Source organism: Rhopalosiphum maidis, chromosome 3 (genome assembly GCF_003676215.2).
Source record: "Rhopalosiphum maidis isolate BTI-1 chromosome 3, ASM367621v3, whole genome shotgun sequence".
Taxonomy (NCBI): Eukaryota; Metazoa; Arthropoda; class Insecta; order Hemiptera; family Aphididae; genus Rhopalosiphum; species Rhopalosiphum maidis.
In genome coordinates this window covers 35,755,445-35,780,843 of record NC_040879.1, presented here as the reverse complement: position 1 = coordinate 35,780,843, position 25,399 = coordinate 35,755,445, and the positions used below count along the sequence as shown (strand labels likewise).

Genomic DNA, 25,399 nt, shown 5'->3' with positions numbered 1-25,399 from the left:
CGCGTATGGTGTATATACGCGCGAGCGACAAAGCGGGGCGGACTGGCGGCGGCGGCGGCGGCGGCGGCGGCGTGGTGGTGTCAACGGTCCGTGTCGTTGGCAGAGCGGAGGGATTATACACCATCCCCACCTCCCCTACGTAACCTCGCCGCCCCTTATCGCGCCGTAGACGTCGTTGGCAGCCGCCGTCGGACGGGTGCGCGCGTATGTACAGCTGTGCGCGCGACCGCCGGCTCCGGGTCGGCCGGTACGGTGGCGGGGGTGTCGGTGGCGGTGGTGGAGATGACGGTGTGTGTGTGTGTGTGTGACGGGGAAGCGGAGGGACAACCGTGGCGGGGGTGTGACGGGGTGGTGGAGGGATCCCCGCCGCACAATAATCGTTTCAGTTTTTTTTTCCTTTTTTTCTCTCTTTTTTATTTTATTTTTTTTTATTTTTTTTTTTTATTTTTTTTTTTTATTTTTTTTTTTGGCACACGCCGCCGGTGTACGAACCAAGTCGAGTAGCCTGACGGTGGTGGCGGCGACGGCAGTGTCGTCTCGACCACGATCACGATCACGACCACGACGACGATCACGGCGACCACGACGACGACAGCGACAGCGACGACGGCGACGACAGCGGCGACGGCAGCACCCAACACCGGCACCACACACCGGCGACGGCACGCAACGCGCGCACACATACGAACACACGCGCGCATAGACGCAGCAGACATCGGAGAGTCGAGAGAGCGAAAAAATTATTATTAAAATTTTTTTTTTTCATCTAAACGAGTCGCGTAAGCGTTTTTATTTTTCGCACACACACTCGCAAGTATACAAGTATATATAAACATACATTAATTTTTTGTGCGTGTGCGTATCTCTTCCTCGGCACTACGACGACGGTATATTATTGAGTCCACCACCGCGGCGGCAAAATAATTACACGCGCATATAGGCGTTCGCGCGCGTGCCACACTCGTTTTCCATTCGGCTCGGTCGGTCAGTCAGTCAGTCAGTCAGTCAGTCAGTCAGTCCGCCGACCACTGCTCGCGAGCACGGGTGCAGTATCGCGACGTCGACCTGAAGCAACGGGGTGACTATATTAAATTATAACATCATAATAATATCATATCATATCATACGCGTATGTGTATACATTTTTTTTACGTAGATGTAATATTATATACGACGACGACGACGGACGGCCGTGTCGTGCGGTCATTGTATAATATTATTAAATTGCATTTACTGCGGTTGTCGCGCCGTCTCGTTTTCCGTTTTTCTCTGCCACATTAAAATCGTTATTTTTAAATTGGACATTACACGCGAATTAATAGCGTACGCCACAATTGATATAAGGCTGCCTTTGCCGTGTCTACGGCTGTTTCTACTGCTCCCGTACCGTAGTTGTCCGTCCGAACCATATAGCACCGCAGTAGCGCTAAATACTGTACGGACCGAGTGTTCTACGCGCGCGAGTGTGTAAATTGTATACTTTGGTCGCGACGGTAATAATCATCAAGACGTGGCCGCGTCATCTCGCGTCTTTACGAGTTTTTATTTTTTTATGCCATTCGAAATCGCCGCAGTTCATTTCGTTGGGTCTCGTTGTCTACCTATACAAAACCCACAATACAACAATAACATACGCATATCTATAATATTATAATATTATATTGTAGCGAATAGCGAATTATCGGTTTATTCGTGTGAAAAGTTTGCGAGCGGCGGCAGCGGCGGCGGCGGCGGTGCATCGCCGAAAGGTGTAACACAGCGCGATATATAACGCATATATATATAGATCGCGTGCACCACTGCGGCCTGCATTCTCGATTGGTGCTATGTGTACGGCAATACGCATGGACTGCTCGGATCGGGTCGGACGGTTAAGACGGCATTGGCTGCAGCACGTGGTGTCTTCCGGATCGATAGTTACGGCGGTGATAAAAATGCGCCAGCACCAGCAACACCACCCGATGCATCAGTCGTTATCGTGCAGTTGCTGATAACAACGGAAAAAGTAATTATTGCATCCGATTCCGTTTTTCGCCCGTACGTATACACGATATCATAATATTATGTTGTTGTTATTCATTGTTATTGTGTATACCTACCTACCGATTTTATATTATTATTATTATTATTATTGTTATTATAACGACATGATAATATTGTGTTACGCTGTATGATGTATAATAAAACACCTATAATGTCATTCATCGTCGACCACTTTGGCGGCGCGCTAAAAAATATTACAACATCACGTTACAGTAGTATTATTGTGTCGTCGGTACCCGCGCGTTTCATATATCGTTTCTCCGACAAAATACTTCGATGCAACTCTCTCGATATGTAGGTACACGCGATTACCATATATACACACGACTAATCCAATATTATGTATATATATATATATATAACGACGGTGGCCAGGTATATAATAATATAATAATATATATTATTACACAGTAGTTGTTCGTAATGCCCGCCGGGACGGCTGTGTCGCCGCTCGCCGTAATACGCATAATACTCGTACATCGCGCGTACTAGACTCCGCTCTGATATAATATAACATACGCGCGTCCCCTGTGCCAATGTTATAATTCCACCGCCCGACACGATACGCGCGCACACACACACACACACACACACCACATATTGTTATTAATGTTACACAGGTGCCCGCGGTGGGTGAAAATCACATAACCCGGTGTTTGTGGTGTTTGTGTTCGATGTCGACTGTTATAGTATTTTGACATCGTGTTTAGGCGTGATGTTTACGGATTATTATGACGGTCGAGGGTACCTTCTATAATGTTTCGATCGTGCAGCCTGCCGCAGGGGCAAGAGCGTAATGCGAAACTGCGTTTTGTATACTTTTTTACCGTTTTATTCGATCGCCATCATGTACGTATACTGAAAGATGGAGTTACACACCAAAACCCTATTCAAAGTGTTAAAATTTAAAAATATTCATCGCTATCACCAATTTTGTTTTCTATAATTTCAAAAGTTCATAGCAGGTATAGTATTCGATTTATTTTTATTGTCATTATTCCGTACGTCTATTAAATTCATTTTACCGTTATTTTAATGTTTAAGAACACATAATATTACATTTTCATTGTAGCACTTCCAATGATTTTACATTAAACTCGTTTATACTAGGTATGCAGTAATAAAAAGTTACCGCCGATAAAATAATTAAATGGGTTCCATTTCTGACAGAGTTTAGTCGTTGTTATTCAATAACAATTTGCAAATCAAATTTTTTTTAATATTCATTACAAGTTTGAATTAGATAGCTTATTCGCATTTATGATTTATTCACGAGTTCGTAATGCATTTGTTAGAGTTTTAAGGCTATTGGTTTTCTATATTAGTTATACGATGGTTTTCGATTCCTGAAAGCTATATTTACGGCCCACGAACATGCAATGAAAACATTAACCGCAAGTAGATACGTTATTACATATTTGTTTCTAATAAGCTAGTATACGTCTCACCGTGATTTATGAACCCAAAAACCAATAATATTCCAGAGTGCTCGTTTGATATAATATATTGGATATGAAAAAATACCAGAAAACCCCTAACAACATCCTAGTTTAAACGTAATTAATGAAAAAAAGAAATCAATTACTCCTGTAAAATTATTGTTATATACGAAATTGTTTAGAGGGTATCTTAAGGGGTAGAAGGTGATGTCGCGGAACGGTCGCCGGTCGGTCGTTAAGCTATAACGACGGTGGCGGTAATGGCCTACCCGAATCAATGCGACGGCTGCGGTCGTCGAGTATTAATATTATATTTTATTTGGAAATTAGCCGTTACTTCAGACTGTCGTTCACTAACCGAAAAGTTAATATAACACAATTATTACAGTTATACTATGGTTGTACGGTCGCGCGATATTGTTACGAAAATTTATAGTTTTATCTAAAAACGAAAAAAGAACACCTGATATTGACGGTGGAAATTTGTTTTTGTGTTTTTCCAGTACAGATTGCTGTCAAAGAATCAAAACTCAGTGGTAGCCACCCACTATCACTCTCAATCAATGATTGATCGTTAGTAGCAAAAAAAACATACACACACAAAACAGCAACATTTTTGCGGCCGCTGCGATATTATGCTATATACCTGCAGACGGGTGCAGTGGCGACGGCGGCCTACTACGGTAGTGGCGGCTGTGTTGTTGGCGCTCGCGGTATTAACACCACGGATATCGACAGCACAGAAGCTATTACAAGCACCAATGAAAGGCGGATTATCTCCTCCAGGTAATCTTTTATTTGAATGAATAGTATGAGAGGGAAAAAAACCAGAATGATCGTGTTTAAATTGTCGAATTAACGTAAATTATTTGGAACCATGTGCAATCGATTATTACTGTACGGCCGAGTGTTAAAATGTGTATTTAGGTATCACATTTACGATTAATGTGAATAAATATTATATTTAGTTAAACGAAAAAAATTTGCGTCACCATTTGCCAAGGCATGTATATTTCAATAAGCCACTATGTCGTCCGCAGACGTCACTGTTTATTTTTTTTTAACACGATACAAACGTTGAATTAAAAAAATACATAAATAAAATAAATACTCCAACGTCATTATCATAAAATTAACGTGTATCTACAATTAATCTACAATCCGTTCTTGTTTTCTGCTGCATATTTTACAATACGTACACGTGTGGATTTTTAGTTTATTTCTTTCGTAGTTATTTTCATAAAATATTGTTTGGGTAGTAAGAAAGTCCTAAAATGTTTTATATTTCAACTCTACGAGTATATAGATTGAAAATCCAATAGATACGGATGATACTCGTAGTTTAGAGAGGTCGTAAAAGCTATAACTTTTATAGAAAGTATCAAGAGTTTTGGAGAAAATTGTGACTAAAATAAAATAATGATGAAAAAATATAAACTATCGCAGTTTTTTGGTAAACTGTTTATAGACGTTTTTTATTTAAACTTAATTTTCTAAAGACTCACATTACAGCGACCCCCCTAACTCAGCTTCTATATTATTTTTAATTTATTTTTCTTAATCTCGATAATCCTTAAAAATGATAACTAATACCTACCGTTTTATTTACAATAATTTAAGTAAAACAACACTTCTCATTTTTTTCATTTTTTCTTATATAACAGAAGTATCCTAAACTACTCAGAGGATGAGGTCAAACCAAAATGTATACATATGTCATGTTAATTTGTCTTGATTTTACTCAGCGACCATCTGATACTAATTATTACTGCTACGTCTGTAATATAATTTTTACTATGAGTACGAGCGATGGCAGTGAATAATATAACCGCTGACACATTACTGTAGTGGTACATGTATTATAACATATTAGCATCGTCTGTCGCCGTAATAATATAAAATTTAATGTCTCACACTTACATGCACTACGTAGGATACGTCTACTATTCTTTTTTGTTTTTGTGTCCTTTATATTTTTAATTTTAAACAAACGGAAAATGAAAATGTTTTTTAAAAGATAAATCCTACGTTAGACATATTATACAACCATGTTATCGAAATAGAAATGTCATTTATAAACATCCTTGTAGACGTAATAAATTTCATAAATAAATAACGTTTAACGTTTCAAAAATTACTTTATTATCTTAATATCGGTGAGTATTTGGTTCGTTGCCATTACTGATCGTTATGAACACACACACTATCGTGTGTCACCGACTGACCAGCTGTTAATTTACCGTGTCTCTTCGCACCATCATAATATCACATCTCAATGCACATGAATGCACACACATTGCCTTCTTTTCTTTATACCTCTCACAGACCATTTCTTCTACGCCACTTGACGGTAATAATAATTAAAGACACGTGCTGTACTGCTGTCAACGTTGGTCAGCCGTGTGAAACCCCCCAAAAGTACATATTTAATATTATTTTCCCGTTTTTGGTAACGCGATACGAGTATGTGTGTGTCTAGTGCCTGAAGTATCATTAATTGTCATTATATAGTACACATGTCGTTGTTATTATACACCAACAGTTGTACTGTGGAGTGGTTGTGGTACATGTGGCACGCGAACAAGACATAGAAATATATATTTTTGTTTAACAGATAATAAACTATTTTTAAGTAGTGTGGATTATACAATTTGGCTGTAACTTGGCGTCGATGATGTCGCGCGATAGAATTTATTGATGAATAGATGTATTAATAATTTAAAAAATTTCATAAAAATAAAATATTATTTATTTTAAGATTATTACCAAAAGCATTTTATTTATTTTTAATTATAATATATAATAACTTTGGCAAATATTAGTCAAAAAAAGTTCTTGGCCTCCCGATGATAGGCATCAGTATTATTTAATTTAATCATCACTGAAATTATAATTACGTTTTTAGCTTGTTTTTAGAAAAAAATAAATTGATTTATTATCAGACTCTCCGGTATAGATACATTTAAAATTATTTGCATAAAAATCAAAATAATATATACCTATCCTATATATTCATTTATACCAACTTTTTATTGATTATTCAGTATTATATATTAATATATATTATAAATAATAATGATACTTAAATATTCACTAAAATTAGGTTAATTTTTTATTGACCACCACTTACGTGTCACAAACTCTACATTTATTACGTAACATCTATGACATATTTAAGTGAGTGTGAGAAAAGGTGAGAGCCTAAAATTAAGCCACGCGCCGTTTTATATAATATTTACAAATGCTGCGATTTTGACTGGGCTAAACGCTGCTGATGACGACATTCATTTCTCGAAAACATAATATAAATTAATAATCGACTGCGATTTTTTTCACTATAGGATAATACTGCGAATTATTCAATCATAATAAAAAAAAAAAATATGCGTAGCTCATCATGAGTTCGATAAACTTTTATATAATGACAACAATGACGATACACACGTGCGTTATTACTAATTATTATTATACTTGTACCCACTTTTAAGAATTATTTTCATACTTTACACATGTTCATATCCCGCGTATAGTAAAAATAAAAATAAAAGTTGGTTCCTCCAAGACAATATAACATAGAAAAAAAGGGGCGTATTTGAAGAATACGAGGGTGCAAGAATTGATTAATAGCTAAAATAATACTCGACAAAATGGTACCGAATGGTACGATATTTTATATCTGATGGCCAATAAATTATTATAATATCATTAAAGTGATAGTGATGATAGAACATGCAGGGTTATCTAAATATTAACTCGTACTAGTGATGATGTTTTACTCAGTTTTAGTGCTTTCTTGCGTGTATCTTTCAGAACTTCTTAGCGATGCATATAACAGACATTAGTATTTTTCTTTATAGGTTAGTACCTCGAATTTCCTAAATCGTAAAAATTCTACTAACAATTAACATAATTAATTTTGAGAAAATAGTTTTCATGATTAAAAAGAAATTAAAGACATGACTTGTATTTTTAAAGATTTAAAGTACTATATACACTTTTATATTACTAAAATATAATAAGTATTTAAGTATATGTATAACACACATAAGGAGAGTTTTTATTAAAAATATATAGGTACCTAACTATAAATCATATAAGGGACATTGAACCCAAAATATTCCGCTGATTCCTAAGTACGATCAATGCTCATGTATTATATTAAAATGCATTTACCACATTTTGGATTCAATCACAAACAATAAAACCATTAGTCTGTAATGTAATATTACGATTACTTTGTTAATAAATAATGATGATAATGATCGTACAACAGATTGAATATAATTAGAATATATATATTACCTTTAATAAATATTAAAACTGTACATATTATGTATATATATATAATACATTTATACTATAAATATATATTTATTTATCTTAATCCATATTATATTTATCAGGTACTCATACACAAAGGTGATGTTATAAACTAAATATGCTTACTAATTCAATTAAAATTAACAACCAAAATTAATGACCAATTACTATTAAACAAAATTAATATATTTTATTATTATGTCATAATTTTTAAATTTATGACCAGCATACCGCATGTAACAATTATTTATGTTTATCGTACAGCGGTGGTGCTATAGGGTGTAATCTCCTGATTCCATTACTAACTCATCCCTACATATATATTATATTATTATTGCTTTTAGAGATGTCATAGACCATTTTCAAATTATAATAACGGATTGATATTGTATATAATGTTTTATTAATTATAATCAATACATATTTGTCGTATAAAATATTAGTTATTTAGTTAAGGTTCTTATGCAATAGAAAATATGTTTTAATTATTTCTTTTTGACGTAAGGCTTTTTTATTTATTTATACAACACTGTATAATAATGTCTACTACTATAAAAGACAGATTTTTAATTTGTGCATACATGTGATCAAATCGTAGAAATAATACATAGAAAACAATTTTATTATTGAGTAGTTAGTCTTAAAAACTGAAAATTAATATCAGTACCTATTCAATAAACAATAGATCAACGAAATTATTTTGTAAGGACTAATTGTAAAAGATAACACACCTTAGTCAATAACTTATTATTTTATTTGTAAATAATATTCTTGTTATGTAAGCTAATAAGCTTCAATAATCATAAATAATAATATACTACACCATACTATACACTAGTTTATTTCCATAAGCATAATAAAATTCCACATTAAAATTTAAAATAAAATTATTTGTCTTAGTCTAACATCCTTGTAACTTCCATATAATCGTATTTTAAAATTTGTAGATTTGAAAATGATCTTTTATACATATACTATTAAATTATAGCTATATAATATAGCTTATTATGGCTTTTTTTATTTGTCTAGGTTCAAAAATATTTATAATCGCTAATAATTAGCTAGAACTGAAAAATAAATAGTAACACTGATAAAAAATTGATAATAGTATACTATTTTCAATAGGTATTATCTATTTGCAAGACAAGACATTATGGACTATAATGCAATATCCTCTTGAAATAAATAATTTACTTAATGTTACATTTAATGTATTATGCATTTACACATTTATGAACTAATTGGTTTATATTATTCATATCTATATTAGGTGTATTGTATTGTGGTATACCACAATATATATGTAAACCGTCGTCTTTTTATAAACGTAAAAATATTTTGTCTTCGATGTAGCCAATTTTAATACATAAAAATTTACATAACTCACTTAAAAATTAAAATATCCTGAAAAATCAAAAAATAATATTCTTACTTTTAAGCTGCAGTAATTTATAAATTAGCTCTAATATTAAAGCTAACCACACAGAATTGGTTCTTCATTTATTTCGTATAATATGTTCTACGTTTATACGAAAGATATAACACATGCTGTGGGTATAGCGTATTTTTAATGACTAGATGAAACTTATAACACCTACTACAATTACTACAATTGTCTATTAGGAACCTACTGAAATACTATTTTAATTGTATTACACTTTATAACATTTACACTAAATAATAACAGGAAAAACATTATTACAGATAGATAAAGCTAAATTTGACAGTAGATACTGAAGTCATACTATCAGTATATTACTTTTATATTTATTGTTTTTGTATTTATATGTTATAGTTAAATATGTAGCGGAGTGTAAATTTTAATGGAAATTCAACTTTTCTTTGAATTATTTGTCTTACTGTTTATTGTAATCTATTATTATACACATTTTGACATTTTGTATTAAATATAAATACCAAAATCTAATAACATTTAAAAAAAATCATAAACTATTAAAATATTTTTATTTATTTATTCAGCATCAAATTAAATATATTGCTTTAAATAATATAGTATTACTATAAATATTAACTATTCAATTATGTCTATAAATAGCTATATAGATTATCTTATCTGAAGAGTATAATTTTTAATTATAACAGTTTATATACACTTATAAGTACTTTTGATTTGTAATAAAATGTATTAGAAAACACACGTAAAGGCAAAAACTGAACTTAATTTTAAAAAATCTTCAAATCGTTTTTATGTTTAAAATAGAACTAGGAAACCTATATATATTTTGCAATAATGTAGTTTTGAATACATTTTAGAATAGTAAAAATGTTCTAAAAGTTTGTTGTATAGTTATTCTTTTATTACTAAAGTTATATATTATACAGTTTATATATACATGAACTTTAAATTTTTATGTATTTCAAACTACATTATACATCCATTAAAAACATAAATTTACTAAAGAATAGTCCCTAATTTATTGATCATAATAATTTATACTTTACCGAAATATTAATAAAACTAAAATAAAACTATAATTATGAAGATTAGGATTTTCTATAAAATTTACTTTATTCAAACTATAAAAAAAACATAATAATATTCAAATAAATACGTTTATATTTTTAAATGTACAAATGCCTATCCATTTTTTTTAAAAAAAACTTCATACATTAAATAAATAAGTATGAAAATATATTTTAACGTTATTATGCTTGCAATTGTTTTTAAAATTAAATGAAGATTATTAATTCCATTAAAATGTGCGATAATTATTAATCGACAAAATCCATTCAAGCCAATCCTTATTTAACACTAAAAAAATACTTTTATGTTCATAAAAAAATTGTTTTTACCATACGTGTTAAATAATTAATTAATTATATTTTTGTAGAATACATTCAGCATATTAAATTTATTTTTATATTTTTCGACATTAAAAAGCACAATTAACGTTTGAATATTTTTTTTTTATTGATTATACATATTACCCTTTTTTATCATTATTTGTTTTAAATCAAATATAGGGTTATACTTACATGTTAATTATACAGTTGAAACAATATTTAATTTTTATTTATCTCAACAGTAAATTTATTAGCAAATGTTAATAGATTTGGAATGTTAATAAGCTTTATTTAGATCAATCATAACTTTAAATTTTCGCATGTTAGACTCTAACTTTGACTAAAGGTCTTTTATTTTCTGAATTTTTAAGATATTTTCGATTAAAAATATCTATTTTAAATACATACTTATCAAATAACTATAAAATAATAGTATTTTTAACTTACCTATAATTCTTATGACAATAAAATATAGTTATCATACAAATTCAGTTAACTAATTTCCACTAATCAGTAATCTATCTACATTAGGCTACAATATACATACTAACATAATATTACTTATTATTACTATAATTATTCATAAAGTCTACAAATATTCATGATCTGATCTTAATGTTTCGTTACGTTTCTATTTAAGATAATTGTATATTTTTTAAACTTTAAGTTGATCTAACTAATAATTTGACATACAAAATGCTATTGTTATACATTGCATAAAGAAACATTTTAAATTTAAATATTATGTTTCACATTCACTTAAGTGAAATTTATGGTATCAACATTCCAGACATAATAGTATTAATTATAATCCAAACCAAACTTTAACTTTAAGTTACTTTGAGTACCCGGGTAAGCGACTTTAGGAACTACGAGTTTAACGATTGCAAACCTTATAAATTAAATCGACACAATAATTATATGATATACTTTATGTGTTATGTCCATTGTCCATTATATATGCTATACATATTATTTATTATGGTTTTTATTTTTTTTTTATAAAAATAGCTTCAACACTTACCCAAAATAATATCAATTATTTCGCCGTGAACGAAGCTAATTCGCCGTTGGCCATTTTGGATTTGCTTGAAGCTACTATGCAAATATACCACAATTATCAACATCATTATAGCGGTAGTAATAAAAGTGATACTACTAGTTTTACATTGGGAGTCCTACTTGTGACTGTATCAGAAGATGAATTTTCTAACCCTTATGTTTTCCCTCCTAACCGGTTAAGACCAGCATATAGTATGCAAGGTATATCTATAGTAAATTGATTAAAAATTAAATAATAAATCAACAAACTATTTGAGCTATTTAAATGATTCATACTATTTATACAAATTAGGTGCATTGAGACAGTTAAAAGTTCCTGACATTGTTTACAAACGTGCAATTCAATTGTTACGAGGTGCGGACGAATTGACTATAGCGGCAGTAATACGGCAAGAACGTGCAAATACTGGATCTATAGTATCATTTTCTCTCGACTCCAACAGGTATTACCAATACAAATATTAAAAATAATTAATAAATGGAATGAAAAAAATCAACATTGACATTAATTACGCTGGTATGGTTTAAGATACTTGGAATTAGAATCAAGCGGACGTAAAGACGAGGTGAGATTACACTATGTTTCTCAAAGTAGCCGTCGTGTTCATACCGAAGTGTTTGCATATGCCCTGGCTGATGGCCATTGGCATGCTGTGGCCGTAACACTGAGCGGTACTCAAGCACGCCTGTTCATAGATTGCCGGCTCGTATACACGCGTACTTTGGCCGCCGGACCAGCTGACACTAGTTTCCTAGGATCGCCAGATCTGTACGTAGGCCAACGCAACAGAGGAGTACATTCAATTTTCAAGGTATTGTAAAATAATTAAAATTGTTTGAAAATGAACACGAGATAAACCTATCGTTAATAGGGAATTTTACAAGACGTCCGGTTGATTAGAGGAGCAGATGGACAACGTGTGCAGTGCCCTAATCTGGATACATCATGTCCAACGTGCGGTCAATTCATCGCCATGCAAAAAACAATGGAAAATTTGAATAAAATTGTACATTTGTTGAGTGACAAAGTACGTAAAAGTTAAAAGTTAAAAGTTGGAAAAACTTATCAATGTGTTTTACATATAGCTTGAAGCGGCCGAAACGAGGATCGCCGAATTGGAAACTTGTGAATGTCGAAAACCATGCGTACAGTACGATGAACGAAGTAATAATACAGTAATGAAAGTCGACGGATCAGTGTGGCAACATGAATGCGAAACGTGTACATGTGTGGTAAGTACCAACTACCAATGTGCCATTAACGTGATCCATATGAAATAATAAATCAGATAAAGAATAAAATGTATACATCATATTTTCAGCGTGGTCAAGTAGAATGTTCACCGGTTAGATGTCCCAATGTTAATTGCAAATTTCCAATACGAAATTCTGGTGAATGTTGCGACACTTGTCAAAGTATGTTAACACAATATTTATTATTTATAAAATTATTATAATATATACGTGTATCATAAGTCATAACACTATAATGTAATGTAACTATTATTTTTAGAATCATGCCGAACCAAAGGTAATATTCTATTCGAACATGGTGAAACTGTCAATTTGGAACCATGCTTGACCTGCATTTGTCTCAATGGAGTTGTTAAGTGTGACAAAGTAGACGCACAAACTCAATGTCCAGTCTTAGAATGTGATATATCTGAACAATTTTCCGTACCTGATCAATGTTGCAAATTTTGTCCAGGTAAGATTGTATAACAATATCATTCAATTTTTATCGAGTGTTAAAAATAGTCGAAACAATAAAATTTAAAATCAATTATACACTTATAGAATAGTAGAATCACTAGAAATTTAAATTAATTCATAAAATACAATGTGATAGTTGAATAGTTAGGTATTCAAATAATTATATAAGAGAGAATGATATAAATAACATATTAAGGTTTATTTTTTTTTATTTTTTGATTGTTTTTTGATTGTATCAATTATAATATGCTGGCTCGAAATTATACGTAATATAACTTTTAACTATTAAAAAATACTTTTCCCCTATATTCATGACTTACAAAGAAATAAGATACGTTTAAGTACATAACCTTCTTAGTAACACATGTCTTAAAACATGTGCATTTAATCTTACACATATGTCACATATGCCAACAGTTTAAAATTATTAGGGGTTCGGAAGTAAATATTGCTTTCAATCCGTTGCCAACTTGAGTATGAAGTACCCATTAACTGAAGTTATCTATGCACACTATTAATAGGCAATAACTAAATAATAACCACTGGTTGTTAAAAAATATTTTTCTTAAAAAAATTATTTTAAACACGGACATTATAATAAATTTATAAGTTAAAACACTGTTGGTCTCGATATGTTTTCAAAACCCTAAATATTTTACTGTAAGTTTGTAACCATGTGTAAAAATTAACAACACATGCTGTAATAAAATAACAAATACTTTTTGAAAATATAAACAAGACATTGATAAAAAAATCATCGAAATGTTACTGTTACTAAGTATTAATATTATTTTAGTGTGAAATAATAGATATTATTGTTTACTAAGTACTAACAGTTAAAATTTAACAAACATTTAAACTCGCATGTTACTTTTTGAATGTTGTTTTTATTATAACAATTTGTATTTAAATAATTATTTACAATAGTCAATGAGAGTGTAGACCATTTGGAAATCATAATCTTCCAGACGGTCAACGAGTACAATTGTAAATAATGTGTTTGTTGTATTAATTAATCATTTTTAAAATACTAAAAAAAAAATAACAAAAAATACAATTACTATATTATAGTAAATTTCAAAGAAAAATGTTTTCAATAAATGGGGGAAATGTGTCTTGGGGAGGGGAAAATGATCTTAATCAATTATTGTATTTATAACGCCTTTTATTAATTTGATTTTAATCTTGTATGTGTGTGTATTGTATGTAAACGCTTATGCAGGCGTCGATTATTGTGCACGAGGTGGACGTGACTCGTGTGATCCGAATGCTATTTGTATCAATCTAAAAACCACACACAAATGTGCGTGTGCTGTTGGGTACGCCGGTACCGGTTTACAGTGTGATGGTAACTAACAGTATTAATAAATTCAGCTTGTTAACTTGCGTTATTACATTAATAATAACGCGTCTTAATAGCGTTGTGTGCATATAATTAGATTTGATACTAACATGAATCGATTTCATAATAATATTCAGATGTGGACGAATGCTCGAGTGTCGGTGGTCAAAACGGACACCATTGCGACGTGAACACGACGATTTGCGTAAACACACCTGGATCGTATTCATGCAAGTGTAACGCCGGATATGCACATCTCAATAGGTTCGAATGTGTGGACATCGATGAGTGCAGCAGTGCAGAACCACCGTGTCACGTACATGCTATTTGTACCAACTCTCCGGGCAGTTACAGCTGCAAGTGCGCGGACGGTTACGAAGGGGATGGATACACTTGCAGACGTGAGTGTACATAGTTTTAATATCACAGCAGTCCGTATTATATTAATTATTAGTTTCTCTTATATAATGTAAACTCTTCATTGGTTCAACTTATACTGATACTTGATAGACATTTTTATGAATAATTATTGCTACTGCCTGTTAGCGTTACTTACGAAAGTTATAAAGAAATATTTACTTAAAGTATTCAATATAAAACTTATATTTATAATATATATTTAAACTTATTTTTTCTAATAATATTATACGGATCTAACCGATTGGTCACATTTTATATTAAATCCAACATATTTTACAGCTGTGTGCCAGCAAAAGTGCTTAAACGGCGGCGTATGCACACGGCCGGACGTGTGCTCGTGCCCAAACGCGTTTGAAGGGCCTGCTTGCGAGTTGGACGTAGATGAGTGTACCACTGGGGCTCATGGATGTCTAGGCCCTTCATCCCGTTGTGTCAATATGGCTGGGTGGTATTACTGTGCATGTAGCCCGGGCTATCAAAACGTGGTTATGTATCCTAATTCGGCCGACATCGCTACCACGGCTACTAGTGATTTAAACGCCATGGAATCGACCTGGTCGTCTTCGTTAGGCACAATGTGCCAAGGTAAGAGCATTATTTATAGTTGATATATGAAAACGGCGCTCGTGGGGTAAACACGAGAGTATCAAATAACTAAAATTGTCATAAGAAAAATCGTTTTTCTTTTAAATGCCTATTTTTAACTAAAACAAAAAAAAATCGAAAACTTCCAATTTCTATAAATTACTCAAAAGATCCAAATTATTATACATGTATAAAATATTTGGTAAAAATTTAAGTTTATGGTTATTGTTTTTTGAATTCCAACAAAATAACATAATTGATTATGTTTAAAACTGGTGACACGTAAATATTTCCGATTTCCACTCTTAGTTAACATTTAGTTAATTTTTCCCAATTATTCAATTATTATATTATTTATATTATTCAAGTACTAGCATTTTATACTTTGACACTCTCCTTCTCAAGAACCAATTAGGTACAATTTAATACCAAAAATCATCCTCAAAGTTGAAAATTGGAACATTTTCACTGTTCCTAAAAATGAAGCCAGATACAAAATATTTTAAATTTTTTATAGTATCTCTAAATGTTTGTGGAATTTAATTTTAAAAATAAATTATTTTTAATCTTATTTTTTTAAATAATTAAAAATATATCGAAATATGTTAAATATAACAAAAAACTAATTGTATTTGTCTGAATCACTTTTGATTATTATTCGTAATTTTTATGATGATTCATAAAAACAAATCGATCTATCAGCAGTGCTTTCGATTTCATTTTTTAAAAACCAGTATATTTATTTATCTCTGTCGTAATACATTTTGAAATAATTTTTTTTTTCATTCAATGACTTACATTGTTTTAGTTTAGTAATTTTTTACTGAATTTAATTTTTTTTTTAATTGTTACTTATATACCTAATAGTGAATTGTTTTTTTTTATCCATTCTATTAAAACTAAATTGGATTGTAGAAAACTTTTGAAAAAACCCTATTAAAAATCTACATAAAATTAATTATTAATTAAATAAATTTATTTATTTTGGTGATGCTTACTCGTACATTAGTTATTGGTGCACCATAACTTGTTATACTTTAAGATATACCTAACTTACTGCACATACTTTTCATAGTCCTGTGACTATGATGTATAAACGAAATAAATAGTATACCTATATTTTAATGTATGATATCTTTTTGATTTGTTAATAATGTTTAGACATCGACGAATGCGCGATTAATAACCATACTTGTCATTCAACGGCTACATGCGTGAATACCATAGGTTCTTATGAATGCAAATGCCCAACAACCAACACCAATGTCGGTTTATCTTCGGAATGTAAATCAAGTAAGTTGATATAATATCATAACATGTGCGGTTAACCGCGTTTTCGGATTAAAACTCAGGTGTTGTTATATTTTTTTTCTACGTTGTGTAGGCTGTTTGTATAAGGACGGCAGTAATGCGGTGACAGAAGTGAATGACGGCGCCTGGTTTATACCAAAAGAATGCACTAACTGCACGTGCTCAAGTGGACGTTTACATTGCGCACGAATTGAGTGCGATTGCACAAATAACGATCATGTACAATCGATTTGTTGCGCCCATTGTAACGCACAAGCGTCATGTGTTCATCAGGAATTGACAAATGTAAGGTTCCGGAGTGGCCAACAATGGATATACCAATGTCAGACGTGCGAGTGTTTAGTGAGTAAATAAAAAAATTAAATTATGTTTTTATTATAATATTATTCACCTGTGTATGTGTATAAATATGAGGCTCCGATATAATATATGTAAAATACATGTTATAAAATGTTTTCCATAGTAGGTAGAAAGGTAAAAAGGGTACAATGGAATCAAATCAGCAATAGTTACCTATTTGTTTTTTTTTTAATGAAAATTATTCCATATAATATATTTTATTCAATATAATACATTGAATGAATTTTTGAATATTTATGAAATATACAAATGTATACCCCATCTCCACAGAAAGTATTAAACAATTTTTAAACAGAAAAGTTAGATGCAACGATTACAAGTATGTCTGAAAGATTCCAATCACAATAACATTAAAAAAAAAAGTATCCAGATGATATTGATCCGTCAGTAGAGTCAATAAAATAATCAAATTACCACAAATACTATAATATAGCTAAATTGGGATACATAGATTATGGTACATTTATATTTATTATTATATTATATAGTTACCTATATAGGTTTTTCAAACACACATTTAAAATCTGAGACCCATGCCATGGTACACATCATAATTAATGTATGATAATATCTTAACTACATAATATAATGTTGATAATCGTCATAAATGTTTCATAATAAATCGTTCTTTTTGCATAGATGGGACAAGTAGATTGCTGGCCAATGCAGTGTCCACCGATGTTGCCCGCGGGCGCGGGCAGCTGTAGAGACTCCGCGACAGCAACGTTTGCTGATTATAACAACCCAGTAGCCGATTGCTGCGCACCGAGATGCGATTCCAAACCCACTTTGTCGGATTCATCGGCAGCGACGACCATGACTGCAATAACCGCTGCTGATCCATGTCTTCACCAGCAGCAGCAACAGCTACAGCAACTAGACTGGCACCGCGGTGGTGAAGTAAACGATGACGACGACAACGAAAACGGCGGCGAATATCACTATCACAGAGATAAGAGCAACAATAACAGCAAAAACAACGACGACAACAGAAATAACAACAATAACACTACACCGCCGTCCGCGGGCCAACCGTGTTTTTACGGTGAACGAGCCTATCAGTCTGGAGCCCGTTGGGATGATCCGGTGGATATGTGCACAACGTGCGATTGTAAGGTAAAAGAAAACGACAAAATGAAACGCTATTCTTAGTCATAAAATCAATTTACATATTATTATATTAATATAATATATACATATATATATACTTATTGTACAAAACGTGTAACAACTGTAATATAATATAGGTATTAGCGAGTATAATAATATTGTCATTGGTTCGATTTTTTTAACTCGGGACATAATTCATAATGTTTTGACGGGCAATAAACTCATTTATAAAATATCATAGTACATGCCTTACATACAATATTAGGGTATTCATTTAACGTAAGACGCTCTTTGTTTAAAAAATTATTATTATTTTTTAAAATATAAATTGCATTATATTATTTTAGGTTTAAATCGTTATTATGTTGTGCATTTTTTTTTAATAACAACGTGCATTATTAATTTCTTATTCAAAAAATACGATATGTTTTAAGTACTCGATACATAAAAATCAAATTTTAGAAAAGTAGCTTAAAATGAGTTATAAATATTTAAGGTTTAGATGACTGATGATTCGAATGGTGTTGTGCAGTGGTATCTCACAAAATATTAGTCTTCATATCCGCTTGTCAAGACTTTAAATATTTATAAATATTATAACTAAGCAACTACTAGTCTAAAATTTGATTTTTTTGAGATCGAAATACTCAGAATAATATTTTGTTTCAAAATATTAAATTGAAAATGTATGTTGGCATTCAATTAAGTAAAAAATATACAACTTTTTTCCAAAAATTGTATTCTTTAACGTTTAAAATTATACAAACAAAAACTAATAAGTGTCTTCGTTAAATGAATCACTCCGTATAGGTAGATAACATTTCTGAGAATATCATTCATGCTATATGGTGTAAACATACATTATACATATACGTACTGTTAAAGTAATACAAAAAAAATAGTACAAAATATATACATTTTATGTACGCGCACGGCTCGTATTTTGAATATACAATATTAATATTGTTATTATCTTTTTATAGCCGACGCGTGTTAGGCCGCTTAGAAATCTTATTATATTATGTATATATATATATGCCTCTAAATATATATATTTGTAATTCGGTATCTTTGTCGTGCATGCATATAGTGTGTGTATATTGTATAATGTATATGAATGTGTGCGCGTGTTAATAACGCTGACTGGCTGATTTACATAATAATATTATTATAAATTGTTATTACGTTCAAAAAAATTAGTAAATAATATTATAGATGCGTCGCGTAATAACATTTTTTTTGCAATTAATACCTTTGAAGATCTTAACAAAATATGTTGTTTTTACAAGTCCAATATTTAATATAAGAACCAAATCTGTAACGGAAAACAAAGTACTTTTGTTTTACACAACTAACTATATATTTCTTATCATATATTTTCGATTTTATTTTCTCTATTAGATTGTGTGTGTGTTAATATACATTTTGTGTGTTTCCATTCAGGTGCCGCCGTACTGCGCCCAATCGGTGAGCAATATCGCGTGTTGTGTGCATCGGTAAACTCTCACATCTTTTTTTTATCCAATATAACCTTTATATATTTCGGCTTTCTCTACTGCTATTATAATGTATTACATCAATTTATTACCTTTTCTACTGTACGATATTTATCAGCTTTTTATAGATTTTTTTTCTCAACCCCTTCATCGTAAATCATATTTCCGATGTCGATCTACCGTTCGATGTTTCAGCGTTTAAGCGCGTTGCAATCGTTGCATATTATATCGACCATCAAAAACACCGTCACCACGCATGCACATCTAAAAATTTAGTTTGCACGAATTTATCTGGTAGCACGTAATATAGTCTTGAGTAATTTGTTATTCTCGTTTAAATTTTTACACTCATAAATAATTGTTGTAATATTCATAAAATCACGCACGCATGCACTCACATTCACTCTCTTGTTTTTTTTATTAATCATTCGTGGTTACAAAGTGGGATAAAAATAAAACTTTGCAGTAAAAAATAGTTGTGTATGATGCTCCTTGCAAACATTACTAGACAGCGCACAATTTTTTTTTTATTATACATACCTATATATATATATAAATATAATGTATATATACTTAGTTTCCGCCGACAGAAGATTTTTATTTTGGTTGCATACGGTGTCATCCATGACGACAAAATAACGAGCATCTGTCGGCGACGTCCAACTTGCATTTTGTCGTTTGTGAATAATAAACAATGTTTATTTTTAGGACGGAGTACTATGTTGTTCTTACAACGTGCATCACTGCAATAATAGTGCTCTTGCCAGTGCATCAAATCAATCATCAAGTACAGACGTCAACTATAATGTGTCTACTTATCAGCCTCGTCATATTTCTAACGAAAACATCAGTGGTCAATCTACCGATACGAAATTACGGCAAGATGTTACTAAACGGAGTCTTAGGCGTCGAAGACAAGCAAAAGTGGTTAACAATGATGACAATAATAATAGGGATTCTGTCGATATTACTTCTCATGAATATAGTAATAATAACAATAATAGCTTTAACAAAAAAGACTGGTGGTGGAGGAAAACTAGACGACGAAAAAGAAGAAGGACTCAAGATACGAGTAGCCGTCAGAACCAAATTACTAGTATTAGTAGTGAAAAAAATTTTAACAGTAATAATAAGTTTATCAATAATTTTGACATTAATAGTAAAAATGAAGACAATAATATTAATAATAATAACGATAACCATCACGATAAAATTGTTGTAAAGACTGTTGTTGTTACTTAAAGTAGATTTTATTTATTGTGTTTGATGAGTGATGACGAGTCGAGAGAAAAGATAACTTCAAGCAACACCGGCGGCGACAATATAAAATTTAATTTAAATAACACAATTTAAGTATTTATTAAGAATAGAAACCAAATTTACTAAACATAGGTAACATAAAATAGGTAGATGACATTAATATGTTACCTACTTTCTTGATTTTAATTTAAAAATCAGTTTTATACTCGTTAAAAATCGTTGCCACCGCTGTTTGCTATTTCCGCTGTGATAATATATAATACAAATAATTTTAATGCTATTAGTATAATATGTATAGTGTATACAATATACAATGTACATATATTATCATATAATACATGTGTATGTAATATGTATGTATATATAAAATACATTATAGATAAACAGCCTATATCTACCCTCCCCTCCTCTCCGCTATCTATTTGTTATATTTTGTAATTTTAAAAATGTACTATTATAATTATTAGATAAGTTTTATTATTATTATTTATTTATTTATTTATTTTATTATTATTATTATTATTTTTTTTTTTTGATTGAATTACTAATAAATTAGATAATCAGCTGTGCAGGGTGTATTCAACAAACGATAATAATATTAGGTATATAATAATTATTATAAATCTATATAATCTTGCAAATTGTTGAAGTGTTGGCTTTGTTGGTATTAAGAAATATACTACTATTATTAGAAATGTATTATGTTATGAATAATGTTCATTTTGAACTAAAATACAAGACTGCTGGTCAACAAATTTAAAATATAGATGCGTTTAAAATATAAATAAATATAATATATACAATAATAATAAGTGTGTGTATTATAATTAATATACCAACACCGCCGCACTAACGAATGCTCTTTTCCTATAAATTTAATTGGCAGCAGACAATAAACAAACGATGATAATAATAATAATTATATATATATTATAAAGTTAATAACCATGTCTATGTATATATATACATTACTATTAATATTATAGAATAATTTTTCATTGTTAAATTAGTTATATTATTGTTTTGTTGTAACTCATAAGTTATGACATGGATTTGCTCTCTTTCTTTCTGTCTTGTTAAAAAGTGTTGTAATTAATTAAAACATTTTGCAAATCAAATATAACGATACTGATTTTTAAAATAAGATAAAATAATCAGTGCTCGGAAAAGACACATATTCACTCCGAAACGCTGTTTTAGCGAATCATAATAATATTATATTTGAATGTTTTTTTTTATGAATGTATGAAATACTATCAATTTTTATTCTATAAACTGAAAATGAAATTATTTTACCATAATGAATAACGTTGTAAATTATTAAATTAAATTTTATCATATAATATATTTATTTTAAAAAGTATTAACTAATATTTGTTGGAACATATCTACTTAATATCTAATAATACTTAATAAATAATAATTATTAATTATTAAAATTAATAAGTAAGATATTTGATTAACAAATTAAACTACTTTTCTCTTTCATGAACTCATTTTTATTTTTTAGTTATATATTTAAAGCGTTTCGGTATAGAATTATTTGTTATTTCGAGCACTGAAAATGAAAAGCCTATACTGTTCCTATAAAAACCAAGTCGTATTAATTATTTATTTGTTTAAAATAGAAGTTTAATACTATTATGTTGAATATGTATGGATGTTTAACACTACTGTATACTACGATATACTAAATGATATGTAATACACATAAAACATATATTTTTCAGTGTAAACATAATAAATAATCACTGTGACAATGCGTAACATACAGTCACAAATACACATGTATACACTTATTCACTCACATACATATACGATATACACCTACTGTATAACAATTGTATAATAATAATTGATAATGACAATGTTGATAATGATAAATATAGAGATAAAAATTTTAAAAATGTGATGAGGATTTATTTTTTATAATCCTAATATTTTTAATGAGAATCTTTAAAACTATTAATGCACAAAATATCGCTATATTATCTGCATTATTTGAATTGTTCACTTATTATTTTCAGTTTCGTTTGAGGGAAAGAGCAGCTTCATAAATAAAAGTAAAGGTAAGATAAACTTCTACCACACCCTCACCTACCAATAAAATGTTTTAAAAATATTTGAGTTAATTTCCAAAATACTAGATAGATAGTCAAATAAATACACAGATATAAATGTGGGTTATTAGACTTAATGAAAAAATAAAATAATACTGTCATATTTTGAAGAGGACTATAGAAACGCATACATTTTAATTATTGAAGATGATATTAGCATACCTATTAAGAATATGAATTATCATTATATATCATACTTAATAATCAATTAAACGTGATTGAGTATGAGTCCTACCTCTGTATTTAAAATCGTATGTAGTAGCAAAGTAGAAGCATTTAGAAATTTTTAATGGATATTCTTCATTAGCTTTCAATTTAGACGTATCGTAATTCCTAGATAACCTAGCCATAAGTATATAGTGTTATAAATAATTAATGAATAAACATTTAAGAATGAAAATAACTTTAAAACTTTAATTATAATAGTATAAATAATTTTGAGTTTAAAAAAGTAGGAAATTTTGTACTACTCTGTTGTAAAATTTGAATTAAATGATATATCGTTGTATACGAAAAACAATTCTGAACGCAGACGATCCGTCAGCTTGTATCATTAAGTAAATTGTGTTATATATTTTTTAATATTATACTATTACAGTAATTTATTTTACAATTAATATAATCGTAAGTTGATTACATTTTTGGCAAAAACATTGCAGGTATTTATTATATTATTAGTAAGTATTTAATTATTATAATACAATATATTTAATATTTATACCATATTATATTATTGTATATTAACTGAAAGTTTACTGTAAATACCGTAAAACAGTGTGAAAATATTATCAATAGACAAAACCTTTAAATAAATTAATATACATTTAAAATTTCATTGCGTATAATAATAAACGTAATTAACATAAATATCTAAACGTAAAAGTTTAACGCAATTCAATTATGTTTTTCATTTAGGTATAATAAAAATAATTAATATCGATATTTTTTGTTAAAATACTTATTCTCGTCCAAATTGTCCAAATGTCTATTAAAAATAATTAATTTTGTGTACTTTTTAGTTTCAATATCAATACTACTTAAACTAGTGTTTCTCAAACTTTTTTAAGTTACCACCCCCTTGAGTGGTAATCGATTTTTATCGCCCCCTCCCCTACGTGAGAATTGTATAATTTAAGGTATGGGGAGAGAGATAGGAATAGAGTTGATGATTTGAAAAATTTAAAAAAAAATTGAAGTGAACTAATATAACTCATGTTTTCATTCATGTTTTATATTTTTATTTATAGTAGGTACTAGTAATAAGAAAATTAATTAAATTAAACATTTGAAAAAAAACTTAATAATATTATTAATTTAAAAAAATAAAAACATTTTTTAGTTTATTAAAAAAAATATAGCTATGCTTATTTGCTTTTGTAGACATGATTTTTGGTTGTTGTATAAAAAATTAACTTTAGTGAGATGATTAAACTTGATGGTTTTTAGCAAGTTTTTTGACGTTAAGTTCGATATTAATAAAGATAATATTTTTGTCAACAATCAAAGATAAGTTATTGTGCATTGCTCAACATAGAACCTATTAATGACTGATACTTATGGCTATAATAGAATAGATATAATTGTAGAAGTATATATATACCCATCCTTTTTTATGTATATTATATATAGATTTATAAGTTAGAAATCATATATTATAAACGTGAGTTAAAATTAAAAAGCTATAATAATGTTTACGTGAATTTGTGAACTTTAATAATGTATGTAAATCGAAAAACTTTGTATGCTTATACTATACACGTGAATATAATACGAGACTTCCTACGACAATAATAAAGTGGACTACAATCTATAATAAAATGAGACTACAGAGAATATCAAAAATCTATACGAAATGTTCAAACTTTTTTTAAATTTTTATAATAATACTTTATTATTAATTTTATTGGTTACCAAATACATTTTGTAAAATTATACATTTTTCACGTTTTTTGAATAAATTGCCAATAGTATTATTTCACTTTTTAGAAATTATATAATTTTTTAATATTTTTT

General features: G+C 29.8%; 1 protein-coding gene across 10 annotated transcripts; it reads left to right on the top strand.

The window, feature by feature from the left end:
* The first annotated feature begins 556 nt into the window (after nt 1-556).
* On the top strand, nt 557-22,573 carry LOC113557181 (protein kinase C-binding protein NELL1-like). 10 transcript variants are annotated; one of them, XM_026962539.1, is made up of 18 exons: nt 557-1,078; nt 1,787-2,005; nt 3,986-4,268; nt 11,619-11,870; nt 11,962-12,112; nt 12,199-12,481; nt 12,542-12,697; nt 12,756-12,902; nt 12,992-13,085; nt 13,183-13,377; nt 14,605-14,730; nt 14,862-15,125; nt 15,424-15,729; nt 16,891-17,022; nt 17,114-17,382; nt 18,040-18,516; nt 19,954-20,006; nt 20,715-22,573. In XM_026962539.1, the coding sequence occupies exons 3-18, from the start codon at nt 4,118-4,120 to the stop codon at nt 21,226-21,228; spliced, it is 3,570 nt and encodes a 1,189-aa protein (XP_026818340.1). In that variant the 5' UTR covers nt 557-1,078; nt 1,787-2,005; nt 3,986-4,117; the 3' UTR covers nt 21,229-22,573. The 10 variants fall into 10 exon arrangements, with proteins under 10 accessions (XP_026818340.1, XP_026818339.1, XP_026818344.1 ...); XM_026962538.1 differs by having other exon boundaries at nt 1,668-2,005; XM_026962543.1 differs by lacking the exon at nt 1,787-2,005 and having other exon boundaries at nt 3,991-4,268.
* The last annotated feature ends 2,826 nt before the right edge of the window (nt 22,574-25,399 follow it).

Coding starts and splice junctions, on each gene's coding strand:
- LOC113557181 (XM_026962543.1), top strand. CDS start 4,118: ATGCTATATACCTGCAGACGGGTGCAGTGGCGACGGCGGCCTACTACG. Junction 14,731..14,861: donor TACCGGTTTACAGTGTGATG/GTAACTAACAGT, acceptor AATAATATTCAG/ATGTGGACGAATGCTCGAGT. Junction 17,023..17,113: donor ATCTTCGGAATGTAAATCAA/GTAAGTTGATAT, acceptor TACGTTGTGTAG/GCTGTTTGTATAAGGACGGC.